Raw genomic sequence first — 18,343 nt, 5'->3', positions numbered from 1 at the left:
GTAATTAAATAATTTGTTAGCTGGTCAGTTGAGTTCTTTACTGTTGCAAAAGTTGAGCATTTTACCGGTACATGTAAATGAATAATCGTTTAATTTCAGCATTTCCTTCAAAACCTAAGATGAAAACATGTTTTGAGTGTAAAACGATATGAAGGAACATGTTCATTTGCCCTGTAATTCCTAACTGATACGTGTATGCAGCCATGAATCGAAATTGTTTGAACTACATGTAGTTGTTCAACTCTATGTTGCTGAAGTGAGCAAGAAGAAAAATTGAAAGTTTATTGGTTGTGGTTTAAATAATAATACAAACTCATAGGCTGTGAAAAAATATAAAAAATGTGTTAAATAAATAATACTATTATTGTAGTATCCGTCATTATAACCATATAAACTTACATTTAAGCAAGGTGATTACTTTGAAGAGTGCATTGGGCAGGGTTAGTGTTTTTTTTCTGTTTGTTTAGGCACTATCTTCCAATGTTGAGAATTTCCAATGTCCCAGTTCTAAAGTTTGGAAAGGTACAGTTGTTCTGTCATACTGTTATGTTAATCCACGCTACATTAATTACCATTGAGATTTCCTGAGGATATTGCAATGCATAAACTACATGTATGTATGGTGCATTTTTCCACATCACACATTGTAATAGTAATTACTGATTATCTGCTATGAACCTAGGAGAAAATGCCACTGTACACAGGCTGCCAAAGAAACCTCTTTACAAAAATGTCATCTTCATTGTTGTCGTCATCGTCTTCCAGGAGTGAGACTTAATTGATTTTACTATTCTAATGGCCGACGATTTTAACCCTCAATGGGTCAGTGGGTTAAATTGCAGACATTTCCCTTAGCTGAGTGGCAGAGCATGTGAACTAGTTGGTGACAAGCTCATAGGGTTACCTCCTTTTAGGTGCAGTCATCTTTTCTGGTGTATCCCAAGTCATTATCATATAATAAACAAGCAAATAGAGTATATTACATGGCAGCTTGGAGATAGGAAATTTCTCGTTAAGTGTTGAAAAGTGTTTCATGAGTGAGTGCACTAATGAAATACCAAACCATCTTGTGTTAATTTTTTTTTGTGTAGTCCTAACATTGAACAACGGCATGATTTATTATGTAATCATAGCAATTGCGATTTTTTCATGTGTGAAGGTAACATGTTATTTTCACACTTAAAGATGTCATGTCTTCGTGCGAAAGCTTGCTTGGTATTTCATTGGTGTTTATATAATGAACAGTCCTCTTGAACAACTCTAACCTGAGGCTCTGGCAAGCAGGTCTCAAGTGAGCAAAGGGCATAGAGGCCATAATTGCTGGTGGTAGTACAATCATATATATATATATATATATATATATATATATATATATATATATATATATATATATATATATTAGTCCTTATTGCCCCCAATGGGGCATAGGGCCGTGGTAGTACAATCAGAAATGTGGTAAAATAATATTATCCCCTGAGATAATGTTTGATTAATTTTGTGCATTTGACTCAAGATTGCTTGAGAATTTCTGTGGCCTACATGTACTGTCTTGATTGTCTTGTTTACAGGAGGTACAAGTCACACTCTCTTTCACAAATCCCATCGAGAATTTATTGAAAGTGACTTTGTTGAAACTGGAGGATGAGAAGGAAGCTGCTGTGTCTAGTGATGGACAAGATAAGAATTCCCAAGAGACTGATGGAGGCAATGAAGGAGAAGAGAAAAGTGCCAAGTCTACAGAAAACAAAGCGGATGAAGGGAAAGGAAAAGATGTTGAAGAAGTAAAGATCACTGAAGAGGAGCAGAAAACTGCTGGAGAAAAGAAGAAAGAGGGTGTTGTTGATGCACCTAAAAAGCCTGACCGCACTGTGAATAACAGTTGCCAAAGCAGATTGTTTGTGCCAACAGCTAAGGTAGATTTCTCTTATTATCTTTCCAATAACATTGTTTACACTTTTGAACATGGAAGTCTCTTGTTAAGAGCTGATGTTTTACTGTGATACTGAATGGAGTTGCTTTATATACAGTGTAGTGTTAAAACCGTTATACGAGACAATAAAATGTGATGAAACATCTTTTTTGAGCGGTCGCCATGAGGGCTTTTAATTAAGGGACATTAGCTTTATAAAATACCAGTAGACAGATCACTCTAAAAATTTACAATGTATCTCAGACCACAGTTGCTGAAAAGACAGATAACTCAATCTATGGGGCAAGCACTGTTAAACTAATATTTTATATTAAATCATCACCATCTTAAAAAGACAGAAACTGGTTAGGAAGAGGTACATGTATATGTGTAAGGTTTCAACTTTTAAAGACACACTTAGTTTAAAAGAATATCTTACAAAAATAGTCATTTCCCAGAGTGACAATACAATCTTTTAACCTGTGAAATGTTTTTATTTTGCTTGTTAAGTGAGGTAATAATAATTGTTAGTATAAATACTTCTACGCCGGTGATTATACAAAATCGCGTGCTCTCATTGGCTCGCTATCTCAGATTATCAGCCGATAATCACCTCGACGGACAAAATGGCTGCTAGTAGTCGTTTTGCCTTTGGAAGTGAAGATGATTTCGCGTTGAAATGTTTTTTTCTCTTTTTTGAAATAGTCACTTGACTGTGTATTTATACTAAAACAATTATTTGCCTCAGGCTCACTGAGTATCAGTGAATATTCACCTCGACCTCGGTGAATATTCACTGATAATTACTTCGCCTTCGGCGAATAATTGTTAATTACATTGAGAGCACCGAGTGAATTAAAAGGAGACAAAAACTATTTTGTAGCAATCATTAACTACTACCTAAAGTGTGTCTATTCTCTTAAAATAACTATTTGATTATTTGTTTTGTGGTTTTACTAAAGGTGATAATAGTGACATTAAATGGCAACCTCTTGTTCTTTTGTATATTTCTTTATAGGTCATCCTTCCTACATTTCCTCTAATGTTAGGAGCACGTGATGAGGCTGCTGAATTCGATGAGATGGATTCTAGCACCCCGGCTGAAATCTTTAATGATGATCCAAGGTTTGATCTAGCTACATTTGTATTAGGGACTTAACTACCATGTTTACTGGTAACCTGAAATTGCTAACCCTTTCCATTTGTCTTGGTGGTTAGAGGTTGTCCCCTTATAGGCAAAAGGTGGGTTTTCTTTTGAGTCTTTTACCTAAGAGTGTTCTAACATGAATCCATTTTTATCTTGCATACTTGTAAATGTTCCTGCCATACGAAACCAATAATTGTTGTCTTTCATTTCTACATTCTCATCACCAGAGCCTTTGATCAACCCAAGGCTCTGGGAAACTCTATGTAGGAGAACATGTGCAGTAGGGTTCTTATAGCCGAAAGTTAGCTATTTGAACCTTGCAGCGCCTGCTCACTTCTCGTGCTAAAATGAATGCACCAGTTATAGTCGCTTTTGATTGTTCTTCAGGAAAACCAATGAGAAGGCACTTTCTTGTTTCAGGGTTCCCGAGAGCTCTTCTCTCCCTCAGTCAAGAGAAGAGCTCTGGGGTCAAGATCGTCATTTTCTAAAGAACTGAGGAATCAAAAAGGGAGCAAGTTTCACATATGAAACCTCATCCAGAAAATCATTGATGGTCTAAGCATGTGCTTTTTTGCCTCTATCCAAAGGAACACTTATGTGTCATCCTCAAATACCAAACTCAACCCATGCAGTTGCCCAGGTTCAAATCCTGAATGCTACTCTGGTCACTGCACACACTCTAAGTTGTTCTTTGGGAGCAGTAGATTACTTTTCTTTCTGTTTATTTTTTCGTTCTTACAAAAATTAATACTTTAGCAAATGAAGTAATAAACGTTGAAAGTCTATATTGTAATTAAGGGCAGTGCCTACTAATTTAAAGATATTTTTACGCAGTTTACTGAATGTGCGGGAAAAGCAGATCTTAACAAGTGTTATTGAAATCCAAAAAGAAAATTTGGGGTAACCACGCATTTTTCAAAGATAACAATTAATCAACAATATTTGTAAACAACTTTAAAATACAAAGCAATGCATAGCGTTCCTTTCCAAACTGAAGCTTAATTATCTCTGAAAAATGCATGGTTACCCCCAATTTTCCTTTTGGATACCTAGAGCACTTGCTAAGTTCTGCTTTCTCTGCGTAGCGTAGTTTTGAACCACGCAATCCCTGGATTAATAAGCACCACCCATAGCAAATCTGAGTATCTTGAGATGCGCAGAACGTATGCGCAATAACAATACATGTAGTAGGCACCATCCTTAATGAGTCATCAGCTTTCAAAGCTCTTAAATGTGACTTGATTACATGAAATGTTCTTTAATTTCCTTCTGTCACACAGTGCTCAAGATAGTAATTTGCATGCTGACATGACATGACATTTTGGGAAGCTTGCAGCTCTAACATTTGTCTCTATTTCATCGTGTTCCTCAGAGTTGTGGTAAATCGACAAGCCAACAAGCTTTGGTTTCTTGTGAAGGTTGTGCCGCAGATTACACTGGGTGATGTGAAGGTGTGTGATGGCAATAAAATAATGAAATTTGATGAGCCTGGGGCAAAACGCACACATATGCTCAGCAATACACACAATTGAATGCAGGCTTAATTTTGATTAAGTTCAAACTATAACTGTTTGTTGTCAACAAGTTTGACCTTATAATACCGGTAATTGGTAATTTCAAGGTATGTCTTAATGTTTATTTGAGTTGTAGGGATAAGAAGACTCTTTGTCGCATATTTTTGGTTCATTTTGTTCATCAGTGTTGATTGTATCACAAGAATTTTGAGAGGCAGTGTAGCCCAGTGGCTAGGACGCTTGCCTTGAAATCCGGAGATCCCAGGTTCAATACCCGCCCTGACCACTCGTTGAATTTATTCCTGGTAGTCCCTGGTTCAACTTCTCAGCTGCACTTGTAAATAGCCTACTGGTTTGCCTCTGGCCAGTTGGGATTCTTAACAGTTGTTATTGTTGTTGTTGTTCTGTTCTGTCATTTTGTTGATTAAAGCCCCTATGGGAAGAGGTTAATTAAGTATGTACATGAATGTATGTATGTAACTTTGTTGATTGATTGGCAAAAACTTGATTGTTTGATTCAATTCACTGCATTAATGATTGATTGATCAAATCAGTGATACAATGGTCATATTAATGAATGATCAAGGCAACTAACATAGATCCAAGTTGCTCTCCTTTCATCTCTGCATATGAATGTGTGGTGCATGTGAGTTTATTTGTACACTATGTCCAATATATTTTTTTAACTTTCTTCTAGGGCCACAATTTCCTTCTGTTTTTTTAAGAATCCACTACTTATATGTACATTGTACTTATACACCCAGCACTCGGTACCTCATCTGTTATTTAAGTTGAAGGGGTTACGTTTATGCGAACGTTGGCCGTGTAGCACTTACATTTCAAAAGAATTAACTATGAGAGGGTGATGTGAAGTGCTATTTTCTATTGTGACCAGGCTGGTCAGAGTTTCTCTCTGTCCTTGAGTGAGCCCATTTCCATTAGTAGGGCTAATGCTCACATGGTTTACATGAGTAGAAAATAGCACTTCACATCACCCACTCATAGTTAATTCTGTTATTTGAGTTGGACAAGTTGATTTTTCTTTGATCTTTTTTTCATAGTTTTCAATAGTGATGCAGTATGATTACAAGCACACAGCTACAGCTTTGGTGCGAGGGAGCCAGGAATCGGAGGAACAGATAATCACTCTGAAACACAGACTGCATATAGACCTAGGCCCTGTACATTCTGAATCATAAATTATTGTTAAATGAATACTTAACAGCTTACATCATCAGGTAATTACAACTCGAAGAAGGAGATGAGAACATGATATGGTACAAGTAGCTTGGCAGCCATGTTGTTTAGGCAGGTGTTTTTGCAAATGCCAGACTAATATCCAGCATCAGTCTTGTCACTTTAAAGCCCTCCGGCAGTGATTGAAGTCTGTGGCGTGTTTGAAAGGTGTCTCTTTGTATCACTGTAGAACTAGAAAGTCAAATCGGTGGTTTTAATACTGGTTGAAGTTTAGAAATTTATTGTTTTTGATAGTGTGTACGTGTGTGCTTGGCATTGCTCAGCATTGCTCAGCATGTTAACCTGCAACGCAACTCGGGCAACGCAACCAGTTTAAGTACGGGGATGAAGTTCGAAAACCTGTGTCCAACATTAGGACTGTTCTTTGCGATTACAAGAAAGAAGGTAGACGGTTTTTTTGTGACGAGAAAGAAAAGATTGTGGTATAAGGTTTTTGGCTAGACTGCTAGTGACTTCAGTAGCACTGGTGGGGGGGATTTGGGAAGTTTACTCTAGTATAGGGTATCAAACTTCAGCTGAACTAGCACTGGTATAGGCGAAGGGTTCCAGTGTGCCAGAGGCACATCCCCACCCAGAAGTTCCAAAAGTCCCCCCCCCCCCCCGGGGGGGGATGCTTTCATTCCAAATTAAACTGGTGCAAACACAAGAAGAAGAGATTGAGTAAAAAAGAAAACTTACAGAGTGCTTTGTTTTGTTTTCTTTTCCTTTTTTCAATAACAGCGCGAAGGTAAATCATCTTGCAGCTCCTAGCCACTGTTTGATTTTCCTCATCAATGACTATGGAGTAGCCTCCATAGCAGGCACTAAAGGCAGAGGGAGAGGGGGTGGAGCACCGTTTTTCTTGCGGTCTCCCTCTCACTTCCCATACCTTTAGCACTGCATGTGGGGTAATGTTGTTGTAGAAATCAGGGATAATTAGTCCATCGTCCACATAAAAGTGGCAAAAAAAATTTGGAGCGTAGACGGCTTGCAAGGTACCTTGTGTAGTCACTCATACACTAGGTAGTTACCGCTTGCAGTCCCTCTCTTTCGTCAGGCAAGGGAGCCTACATGCACTGGAGACAGTGTAGGTATCTCTTCCTCATGATATAAACACTATTGAAATACCACGTGAAGAAGTTTCACACGTGAAAAGATCACTGTTGCTATGGTTACATATGAAAATCGCGCCTTTCGATGCCTTTCGTGAAGTGATTTAGTATTTCATACACCTTATTCCAAAATGGCCGCCATTGTGGTATTCTTTTGTTTGATTGCAAATTGGCCCTATTTTGACTCCACTACCCAATCAGACACAACACGACTAACTCAATCACAACACAACTGTGTAGACACATGGGCATGTAGGACAGCAAGTGCTACAAGCTGGTTTATTTTGCTTACCATATGCATACAAACTCCGCTCCAGTATAACAATACGTTAGCATGCTTGATAGTACTGACCTAAAAACATGTGAAAGGAAAAGGTCACTGGGCACCTGCCGGATACGAAAACCCGAAACCCTTCGGGAATGAGGGAACTATTCTCCAAACCCTGTGCAAGTGCCACTACTCCATGGAGGCTAAGGGGAAAAGTTAACCAAAAAAAAAAAGTAGGCGAAGAAAGCTGAACCTAGACTGATTCAAATCTCTAACGGTTCACTATTTGTACGACAAATTACCCATAATCCCCACCAGACAACCGGACCCAGTCCTCTGGCCCGTGCTGGCAAAATATCTATTTCTGCCAATTTCGCAGGCTACAACTGTCAGAAATAGCATTTTGGCCTCGTTCAAGGTTAAATATCCTTTTGAATTTTGCGTTTGAAAGCGAGGGCTCAAGGGCCATTTGCAAGGAAACAAAAGAATACTAATTGGTGGCCATTTTGGAATAAGGTGTATTGGTGTTTATATAATAAATAGAATATAACATGCCCGCTTGGAGATACGAAATTTCTCTTTGAGTGTTGAAAAATCTTTCACGAATGAGTGCCGCGAACGAGTGAAATATTTTTCAACACTTGAAGAGAAATTTGGAATCTCCGCGCGGCCATGTATTATCCTCTATTACTGTCCACAGGGGAAAGACCTCATGCATATACCCACCAAGAGTCCCCAACTACATAAGACACGCTAAATTATTCTGTTTCCCACAATTCAGTCATCCATGTTAATTTACCTTCATCTATATTGGGAGTCAGGGTGGCTTAGTCGTTATCTATCGGGCCTCCAACCACTGCGAGTCGGGGTTCAACTCTGGCCCCGGCCTGCATGTGGGCTGAGTTTCAGTTGATCTCAACCTGACTCGAAGGTTTTTCTCCGGTTACTCCGGTTTTCCTCCCTCAACAAAATCGACTCACAGCTTATCAACATCTAGCTGTGGTGCTGTGCTCCGACATCAAACATGGACTGTATAGCGGCAGCAGCCAGAGGCACCTTTGTATGCTTTCAGCCCGATATCTTGAGCTGCGCCCTTTCGCAATTCGGTCCTCAAGACTGCGAGTAAAGGGTCATTAAGACTATATCTATTTCCCTCCATTTATGTAAATTTATCATCATATTCACTCCTGGTCATTTACCATCATTTATCTTCAATCATATTCATTAACCCTCATATACCTTCATCTACTTTCAATCACGTTCATTTACCGTCATTTACCTTCATTCACGTTCATTTACCTTAATATACCTTCATTGACGTTCATTTACCGTCAGCTCCGTTCATTTACCTTCATTTTGCTTTATTCGCCTTCTTTTACCTTCATCTACCTTGATTCGCCTTCATTCACCTCCATTTACCTTCATTCACGTTTACCTACCTTTCTCTACCTTCATCTACCTTCATCTTCATTCACATTCATCTACTTTCATCTACCTTCATTCATGGTCATCTACCAGCATCCACTTTCATCTACCTTTATTCACATTTATTTGCCTTAATATGCCCTTATTCACGTTCATCTACCTTCATCCACGTTTATTTACCTTCATATTCCTTCATTCACGTTCATTTACCTTCATCTACCTTCATCGACTTTGATCTACCTTCATATACCTCCATTCACATTCATTTACCTTCATCTACCTCCAATCACCTTCATCGACCTTTATCTACCTTCATTCACGTTTATCTACCATCATTTCGTGACCTTCATCTACCTTCATCTTCCTTCATTCACATTCATCTACCTTCAGTTATCTTCATATACCTTCATCTGCCTTTATTCGCGTTCATTTACCTTCATCTACCTTCAGTTACACTTCATATACATTCATTCACGTTCATATACCTTCATTAACATAAAATTTACCTTATTATACCCTTATTCACGTTCATTTACGTTCAGCTACAAACATCTTCCTTCATCCGCGTTCATTTATCTTCATTTACCTTTATTCACGTTCATTTACCTTCACATACCTTAACGTCCATTAATTTTACCATCAACTACCTTCATCCGCGTTCATTTACCTTCATCTATCTTGTTTTACCTTCATCTGCATTCATTCACATCAGAAACCCATAAGGGTTGAAATGTGTACCGCGCGTTCACAGCGTCCGAATATTCAGTGGTGCACAAGGGAGGTTGCACCAACATGACGGCTACATACAAAACTCTGCAAAGTTGCGGGAAATAATTCGACAAATAACTCAGAAACGATGCACCGCAAAGACCTGAGAATTGGAGAGGAGATTTATAAATTTGTCTCCTACAACATTCCAAGTTTTTGGCTAATTTCACTCGTGTGATAGACTTGAAGGTAATGTTCCAGGATTTGTCATGAAAGGAACTTTACATAACGATGCGATGTTGCGGGAGATCACAGAGGTGGTCATGATTATTACTCCCCAGTCATAGTATCACTTACTCGTTAACCCTTTAGGTGCTAAGTGCTTGTTTGCTTGTTTTTTTTGTACGATGTTTTTGGCGATAAAAGGGTCTGCAGAACTTGGCTCCGTCGTCAAAGGGTCCTTCCAAGAACTACTCATTGAAACAACTGCTGTTTTTGGTATATGTGGGCTCAGGTATAAACATCACGTGACAAATCTCCAGTTCATATTAGGAGAGCTAGCGAGTTCGTCTTAATCTGGTAAGTTTCTCATTTCATAAGTGGTTTCTGGGGCCATCTTCGTCAACAGAAGCCCCCAGGCCGGCATCATTAAGCCGGAATGTGGGTAAAGGCAACCCTTTGAAAGAAAACAGAGGCGAGAGATGGTTTCATGCAGACTGGGACGCCTAAAATGCTCTCTTGTAAACATGGCGGTTCACGAGTGAAGTTGTCTCTCTGGCCTTTCTGTGGATGAATTCCAGGACCTACTGACACAATCTGGGCAAGTTTTGAAAGCTAAAACCTTCAATCGATGCGGTATTTTGCTGGTAGGACTGGGTGGCCCGACACTTATGAAAAAAACTATGAAAGGAGAATCGGGAGTCTTCCCTTGTCATGGAATGGCAGAATTACCCAGAATTCTTCTTGGGCATGAGCGAGGCAAGTTAAGAAGCACGAGACTGGCCCTAATGGAATGGCTGAAGCGCGGCCAGAGGAAATGATTTCTAGCCAGATACTCAGGAGTAGGCCTGGTGTGTGCTGTTAACTTGGATTTTGGATTTCTGAAGAAGTTTTTATCATCGAAAATTCGCGACAAAAGTTGTGCTTTCATTTCGCTGTAATTCTCGTGTCCAAGAAACGGTATAATAATGAAGAGAATAACCTTATTTATATTTGAAAAGTGTACGTTTTCTCTCCCGTGCCCTTCTTATGCATGATCTTCGCGGAAATTACATTCTGTCTGTCCCTCAGTAAACCAGGAACAACCAGTTATGGTCTTAGTTCTCTTTTTTCTTACGTATCAGCCAAGTTGCGCGGAATGCGCTACCTGATTTTATCCGTACCCATGAGTTTACTGGTTTTAAAAGAGAATCCAGGGCCGCGTTTTGTACAGCGGCTTTTCATTTTAATGAACATATCTTTAAATATTATGTATTTAGTAGGTATCTGTGTATGCTATGTATTTTAGCTGTAAATGTAATGTCTCGAAGATATCAGCTCCTGTAGTTATTCGGAAAAAGCCTATGACTGTATGTATGTATGTTACCTTTAGGAGGGCGCATGCGCACAATTTGTAATCTGCGACTCCAGTGCTTACCATATGACAGATAAAATGACTTCTCTTGAATATATAAGCCATCTAATTCTTACGCTATATTGACAAGGGCGGTTTGGAGCTGTGAGTAGGCGTGGGATTTGTCACATATGGTTTAGGGGCCGACATATCTCTCCCTCAATGCCGTACCGGGAGGCAAGGTCGGTAGCAGAAAGCAGTGAAGGGCCAACTGCGTCCAAAAGCGATCGCACGGGCCGAAATCCCGGGATGACTCGTTTGGTACGACGCTCCAGCGCCGGTGTCTGGAGGTACTGCGTTTTTCTCTCTTGTTCAAACATTCCGTCAGCGCATGCGCAAATGTTCTGGCTCTTCGATACCTAGCCTACCAAAAAACAATTAACCTGCTGGTGTTTTTTTTTTTTTTTTTTTTTTAACCGGCAACTGACATTTCAGTTGTTTTTATAAGCATAAGCGTAACGTAAGAACCGTGCGTGTCTGGTCTTGTCTTAGACGGAGGCGAGAGATGGTTTCATGCAGACTGGGACGCCTAAAATGCTCTCTTGTAAACATGGCGGTTCACGAGTGAAGTTGTCTCTCTGGCCTTTCTGTGGATGAATTCCAGGACCTACTGACACAATCTGGGCAAGTTTTGAAAGCTAAAACCTTCAATCGATGCGGTATTTTGCTGGTAGGACTGGGTGGCCCGACACTTATGAAAAAAACTATGAAAGGAGAATCGGGAGTCTTCCCTTGTCATGGAATGGCAGAATTACCCAGAATTCTTCTTGGGCATGAGCGAGGCAAGTTAAGAAGCACGAGACTGGCCCTAATGGAATGGCTGAAGCGCGGCCAGAGGAAATGATTTCTAGCCAGATACTCAGGAGTAGGCCTGGTGTGTGCTGTTAACTTGGATTTTGGATTTCTGAAGAAGTTTTTATCATCGAAAATTCGCGACAAAAAGTTGTGCTTTCATTTCGCTGTAATTCTCGTGTCCAAGAAACGGTATAATAATGAAGAGAATAACCTTATTTATATTTGAAAAGTGTACGTTTTCTCTCCCGTGCCCTTCTTATGCATGATCTTCGCGGAAATTACATTCTGTCTGTCCCTCAGTAAACCAGGAACAACCAGTTATGGTCTTAGTTCTCTTTTTTCTTACGTATCAGCCAAGTTGCGCGGAATGCGCTACCTGATTTTATCCGTACCCATGAGTTTACTGGTTTTAAAAGAGAATCCAGGGCCGCGTTTTGTACAGCGGCTTTTCATTTTAATGAACATATCTTTAAATATTATGTATTTAGTAGGTATCTGTGTATGCTATGTATTTTAGCTGTAAATGTAATGTCTCGAAGATATCAGCTCCTGTAGTTATTCGGAAAAAGCCTATGACTGTATGTATGTATGTTACCTTTAGGAGGGCGCATGCGCACAATTTGTAATCTGCGACTCCAGTGCTTACCATATGACAGATAAAATGACTTCTCTTGAATATATAAGCCATCTAATTCTTACGCTATATTGACAAGGGCGGTTTGGAGCTGTGAGTAGGCGTGGGATTTGTCACATATGGTTTAGGGGCCGACATATCTCTCCCTCAATGCCGTACCGGGAGGCAAGGTCGGTAGCAGAAAGCAGTGAAGGGCCAACTGCGTCCAAAAGCGATCGCACGGGCCGAAATCCCGGGATGACTCGTTTGGTACGACGCTCCAGCGCCGGTGTCTGGAGGTACTGCGTTTTTCTCTCTTGTTCAAACATTCCGTCAGCGCATGCGCAAATGTTCTGGCTCTTCGATACCTAGCCTACCAAAAAAAATTAACCTGCTGGTGTTTTTTTTTTTTTTTTTTTTTTTAACCGGCAACTGACATTTCAGTTGTTTTTATAAGCATAAGCGTAACGTAAGAACCGTGCGTGTCTGGTCTTGTCTTAGACGGAGGCGAGAGATGGTTTCATGCAGACTGGGACGCCTAAAATGCTCTCTTGTAAACATGGCGGTTCACGAGTGAAGTTGTCTCTCTGGCCTTTCTGTGGATGAATTCCAGGACCTACTGACACAATCTGGGCAAGTTTTGAAAGCTAAAACCTTCAATCGATGCGGTATTTTGCTGGTAGGACTGGGTGGCCCGACACTTATGAAAAAAACTATGAAAGGAGAATCGGGAGTCTTCCCTTGTCATGGAATGGCAGAATTACCCAGAATTCTTCTTGGGCATGAGCGAGGCAAGTTAAGAAGCACGAGACTGGCCCTAATGGAATGGCTGAAGCGCGGCCAGAGGAAATGATTTCTAGCCAGATACTCAGGAGTAGGCCTGGTGTGTGCTGTTAACTTGGATTTTGGATTTCTGAAGAAGTTTTTATCATCGAAAATTCGCGACAAAAAGTTGTGCTTTCATTTCGCTGTAATTCTCGTGTCCAAGAAACGGTATAATAATGAAGAGAATAACCTTATTTATATTTGAAAAGTGTACGTTTTCTCTCCCGTGCCCTTCTTATGCATGATCTTCGCGGAAATTACATTCTGTCTGTCCCTCAGTAAACCAGGAACAACCAGTTATGGTCTTAGTTCTCTTTTTTCTTACGTATCAGCCAAGTTGCGCGGAATGCGCTACCTGATTTTATCCGTACCCATGAGTTTACTGGTTTTAAAAGAGAATCCAGGGCCGCGTTTTGTACAGCGGCTTTTCATTTTAATGAACATATCTTTAAATATTATGTATTTAGTAGGTATCTGTGTATGCTATGTATTTTAGCTGTAAATGTAATGTCTCGAAGATATCAGCTCCTGTAGTTATTCGGAAAAAGCCTATGACTGTATGTATGTATGTTACCTTTAGGAGGGCGCATGCGCACAATTTGTAATCTGCGACTCCAGTGCTTACCATATGACAGATAAAATGACTTCTCTTGAATATATAAGCCATCTAATTCTTACGCTATATTGACAAGGGCGGTTTGGAGCTGTGAGTAGGCGTGGGATTTGTCACATATGGTTTAGGGGCCGACATATCTCTCCCTCAATGCCGTACCGGGAGGCAAGGTCGGTAGCAGAAAGCAGTGAAGGGCCAACTGCGTCCAAAAGCGATCGCACGGGCCGAAATCCCGGGATGACTCGTTTGGTACGACGCTCCAGCGCCGGTGTCTGGAGGTACTGCGTTTTTCTCTCTTGTTCAAACATTCCGTCAGCGCATGCGCAAATGTTCTGGCTCTTCGATACCTAGCCTACCAAAAAAAATTAACCTGCTGGTGTTTTTTTTTTTTTTTTTTTTTTTAACCGGCAACTGACATTTCAGTTGTTTTTATAAGCATAAGCGTAACGTAAGAACCGTGCGTGTCTGGTCTTGTCTTAGACGGAGGCGAGAGATGGTTTCATGCAGACTGGGACGCCTAAAATGCTCTCTTGTAAACATGGCGGTTCACGAGTGAAGTTGTCTCTCTGGCCTTTCTGTGGATGAATTCCAGGACCTACTGACACAATCTGGGCAAGTTTTGAAAGCTAAAACCTTCAATCGATGCGGTATTTTGCTGGTAGGACTGGGTGGCCCGACACTTATGAAAAAAACTATGAAAGGAGAATCGGGAGTCTTCCCTTGTCATGGAATGGCAGAATTACCCAGAATTCTTCTTGGGCATGAGCGAGGCAAGTTAAGAAGCACGAGACTGGCCCTAATGGAATGGCTGAAGCGCGGCCAGAGGAAATGATTTCTAGCCAGATACTCAGGAGTAGGCCTGGTGTGTGCTGTTAACTTGGATTTTGGATTTCTGAAGAAGTTTTTATCATCGAAAATTCGCGACAAAAAGTTGTGCTTTCATTTCGCTGTAATTCTCGTGTCCAAGAAACGGTATAATAATGAAGAGAATAACCTTATTTATATTTGAAAAGTGTACGTTTTCTCTCCCGTGCCCTTCTTATGCATGATCTTCGCGGAAATTACATTCTGTCTGTCCCTCAGTAAACCAGGAACAACCAGTTATGGTCTTAGTTCTCTTTTTTCTTACGTATCAGCCAAGTTGCGCGGAATGCGCTACCTGATTTTATCCGTACCCATGAGTTTACTGGTTTTAAAAGAGAATCCAGGGCCGCGTTTTGTACAGCGGCTTTTCATTTTAATGAACATATCTTTAAATATTATGTATTTAGTAGGTATCTGTGTATGCTATGTATTTTAGCTGTAAATGTAATGTCTCGAAGATATCAGCTCCTGTAGTTATTCGGAAAAAGCCTATGACTGTATGTATGTATGTTACCTTTAGGAGGGCGCATGCGCACAATTTGTAATCTGCGACTCCAGTGCTTACCATATGACAGATAAAATGACTTCTCTTGAATATATAAGCCATCTAATTCTTACGCTATATTGACAAGGGCGGTTTGGAGCTGTGAGTAGGCGTGGGATTTGTCACATATGGTTTAGGGGCCGACATATCTCTCCCTCAATGCCGTACCGGGAGGCAAGGTCGGTAGCAGAAAGCAGTGAAGGGCCAACTGCGTCCAAAAGCGATCGCACGGGCCGAAATCCCGGGATGACTCGTTTGGTACGACGCTCCAGCGCCGGTGTCTGGAGGTACTGCGTTTTTCTCTCTTGTTCAAACATTCCGTCAGCGCATGCGCAAATGTTCTGGCTCTTCGATACCTAGCCTACCAAAAAAAATTAACCTGCTGGTGTTTTTTTTTTTTTTTTTTTTTTAACCGGCAACTGACATTTCAGTTGTTTTTATAAGCATAAGCGTAACGTAAGAACCGTGCGTGTCTGGTCTTGTCTTAGACGGAGGCGAGAGATGGTTTCATGCAGACTGGGACGCCTAAAATGCTCTCTTGTAAACATGGCGGTTCACGAGTGAAGTTGTCTCTCTGGCCTTTCTGTGGATGAATTCCAGGACCTACTGACACAATCTGGGCAAGTTTTGAAAGCTAAAACCTTCAATCGATGCGGTATTTTGCTGGTAGGACTGGGTGGCCCGACACTTATGAAAAAAACTATGAAAGGAGAATCGGGAGTCTTCCCTTGTCATGGAATGGCAGAATTACCCAGAATTCTTCTTGGGCATGAGCGAGGCAAGTTAAGAAGCACGAGACTGGCCCTAATGGAATGGCTGAAGCGCGGCCAGAGGAAATGATTTCTAGCCAGATACTCAGGAGTAGGCCTGGTGTGTGCTGTTAACTTGGATTTTGGATTTCTGAAGAAGTTTTTATCATCGAAAATTCGCGACAAAAAGTTGTGCTTTCATTTCGCTGTAATTCTCGTGTCCAAGAAACGGTATAATAATGAAGAGAATAACCTTATTTATATTTGAAAAGTGTACGTTTTCTCTCCCGTGCCCTTCTTATGCATGATCTTCGCGGAAATTACATTCTGTCTGTCCCTCAGTAAACCAGGAACAACCAGTTATGGTCTTAGTTCTCTTTTTTCTTACGTATCAGCCAAGTTGCGCGGAATGCGCTACCTGATTTTATCCGTACCCATGAGTTTACTGGTTTTAAAAGAGAATCCAGGGCCGCGTTTTGTACAGCGGCTTTTCATTTTAATGAACATATCTTTAAATATTATGTATTTAGTAGGTATCTGTGTATGCTATGTATTTTAGCTGTAAATGTAATGTCTCGAAGATATCAGCTCCTGTAGTTATTCGGAAAAAGCCTATGACTGTATGTATGTATGTTACCTTTAGGAGGGCGCATGCGCACAATTTGTAATCTGCGACTCCAGTGCTTACCATATGACAGATAAAATGACTTCTCTTGAATATATAAGCCATCTAATTCTTACGCTATATTGACAAGGGCGGTTTGGAGCTGTGAGTAGGCGTGGGATTTGTCACATATGGTTTAGGGGCCGACATATCTCTCCCTCAATGCCGTACCGGGAGGCAAGGTCGGTAGCAGAAAGCAGTGAAGGGCCAACTGCGTCCAAAAGCGATCGCACGGGCCGAAATCCCGGGATGACTCGTTTGGTACGACGCTCCAGCGCCGGTGTCTGGAGGTACTGCGTTTTTCTCTCTTGTTCAAACATTCCGTCAGCGCATGCGCAAATGTTCTGGCTCTTCGATACCTAGCCTACCAAAAAAAATTAACCTGCTGGTGTTTTTTTTTTTTTTTTTTTTTTAACCGGCAACTGACATTTCAGTTGTTTTTATAAGCATAAGCGTAACGTAAGAACCGTGCGTGTCTGGTCTTGTCTTAGACGGAGGCGAGAGATGGTTTCATGCAGACTGGGACGCCTAAAATGCTCTCTTGTAAACATGGCGGTTCACGAGTGAAGTTGTCTCTCTGGCCTTTCTGTGGATGAATTCCAGGACCTACTGACACAATCTGGGCAAGTTTTGAAAGCTAAAACCTTCAATCGATGCGGTATTTTGCTGGTAGGACTGGGTGGCCCGACACTTATGAAAAAAACTATGAAAGGAGAATCGGGAGTCTTCCCTTGTCATGGAATGGCAGAATTACCCAGAATTCTTCTTGGGCATGAGCGAGGCAAGTTAAGAAGCACGAGACTGGCCCTAATGGAATGGCTGAAGCGCGGCCAGAGGAAATGATTTCTAGCCAGATACTCAGGAGTAGGCCTGGTGTGTGCTGTTAACTTGGATTTTGGATTTCTGAAGAAGTTTTTATCATCGAAAATTCGCGACAAAAAGTTGTGCTTTCATTTCGCTGTAATTCTCGTGTCCAAGAAACGGTATAATAATGAAGAGAATAACCTTATTTATATTTGAAAAGTGTACGTTTTCTCTCCCGTGCCCTTCTTATGCATGATCTTCGCGGAAATTACATTCTGTCTGTCCCTCAGTAAACCAGGAACAACCAGTTATGGTCTTAGTTCTCTTTTTTCTTACGTATCAGCCAAGTTGCGCGGAATGCGCTACCTGATTTTATCCGTACCCATGAGTTTACTGGTTTTAAAAGAGAATCCAGGGCCGCGTTTTGTACAGCGGCTTTTCATTTTAATGAACATATCTTTAAATATTATGTATTTAGTAGGTATCTGTGTATGCTATGTATTTTAGCTGTAAATGTAATGTCTCGAAGATATCAGCTCCTGTAGTTATTCGGAAAAAGCCTATGACTGTATGTATGTATGTTACCTTTAGGAGGGCGCATGCGCACAATTTGTAATCTGCGACTCCAGTGCTTACCATATGACAGATAAAATGACTTCTCTTGAATATATAAGCCATCTAATTCTTACGCTATATTGACAAGGGCGGTTTGGAGCTGTGAGTAGGCGTGGGATTTGTCACATATGGTTTAGGGGCCGACATATCTCTCCCTCAATGCCGTACCGGGAGGCAAGGTCGGTAGCAGAAAGCAGTGAAGGGCCAACTGCGTCCAAAAGCGATCGCACGGGCCGAAATCCCGGGATGACTCGTTTGGTACGACGCTCCAGCGCCGGTGTCTGGAGGTACTGCGTTTTTCTCTCTTGTTCAAACATTCCGTCAGC

The 18,343-nt window shown here is 41.0% G+C and overlaps 1 protein-coding gene across 3 annotated transcripts in view; it reads left to right on the top strand.

The window, feature by feature from the left end:
- LOC138004487 (dynactin subunit 4-like) overlaps positions 1-6,509 on the top strand; it is a 16,187-nt gene extending 9,678 nt beyond the window's left edge. For 2 of the 3 annotated variants that reach the window (XM_068851018.1, XM_068851017.1), the window contains 5 exons: positions 468-522; positions 1,569-1,913; positions 2,928-3,034; positions 4,429-4,507; positions 5,632-6,509. In XM_068851018.1, the coding sequence (XP_068707119.1) occupies positions 468-522; positions 1,569-1,913; positions 2,928-3,034; positions 4,429-4,507; positions 5,632-5,769 (724 nt within the window). In that variant the 3' untranslated portion in view covers positions 5,770-6,509. The remainder of the gene's footprint in view (positions 1-467; positions 523-1,568; positions 1,914-2,927; positions 3,035-4,428; positions 4,508-5,631) is intronic. The other variant, XR_011123790.1, reaches the window with a different exon arrangement.
- The last annotated feature ends 11,834 nt before the right edge of the window (positions 6,510-18,343 follow it).

Source organism: Montipora foliosa, chromosome 5 (genome assembly GCF_036669935.1).
Source record: "Montipora foliosa isolate CH-2021 chromosome 5, ASM3666993v2, whole genome shotgun sequence".
Taxonomy (NCBI): domain Eukaryota; kingdom Metazoa; phylum Cnidaria; class Anthozoa; order Scleractinia; family Acroporidae; genus Montipora; species Montipora foliosa.
Note: the sequence above shows the minus strand (reverse complement) of the source record. Positions and strands in the feature narration are given on the sequence as shown.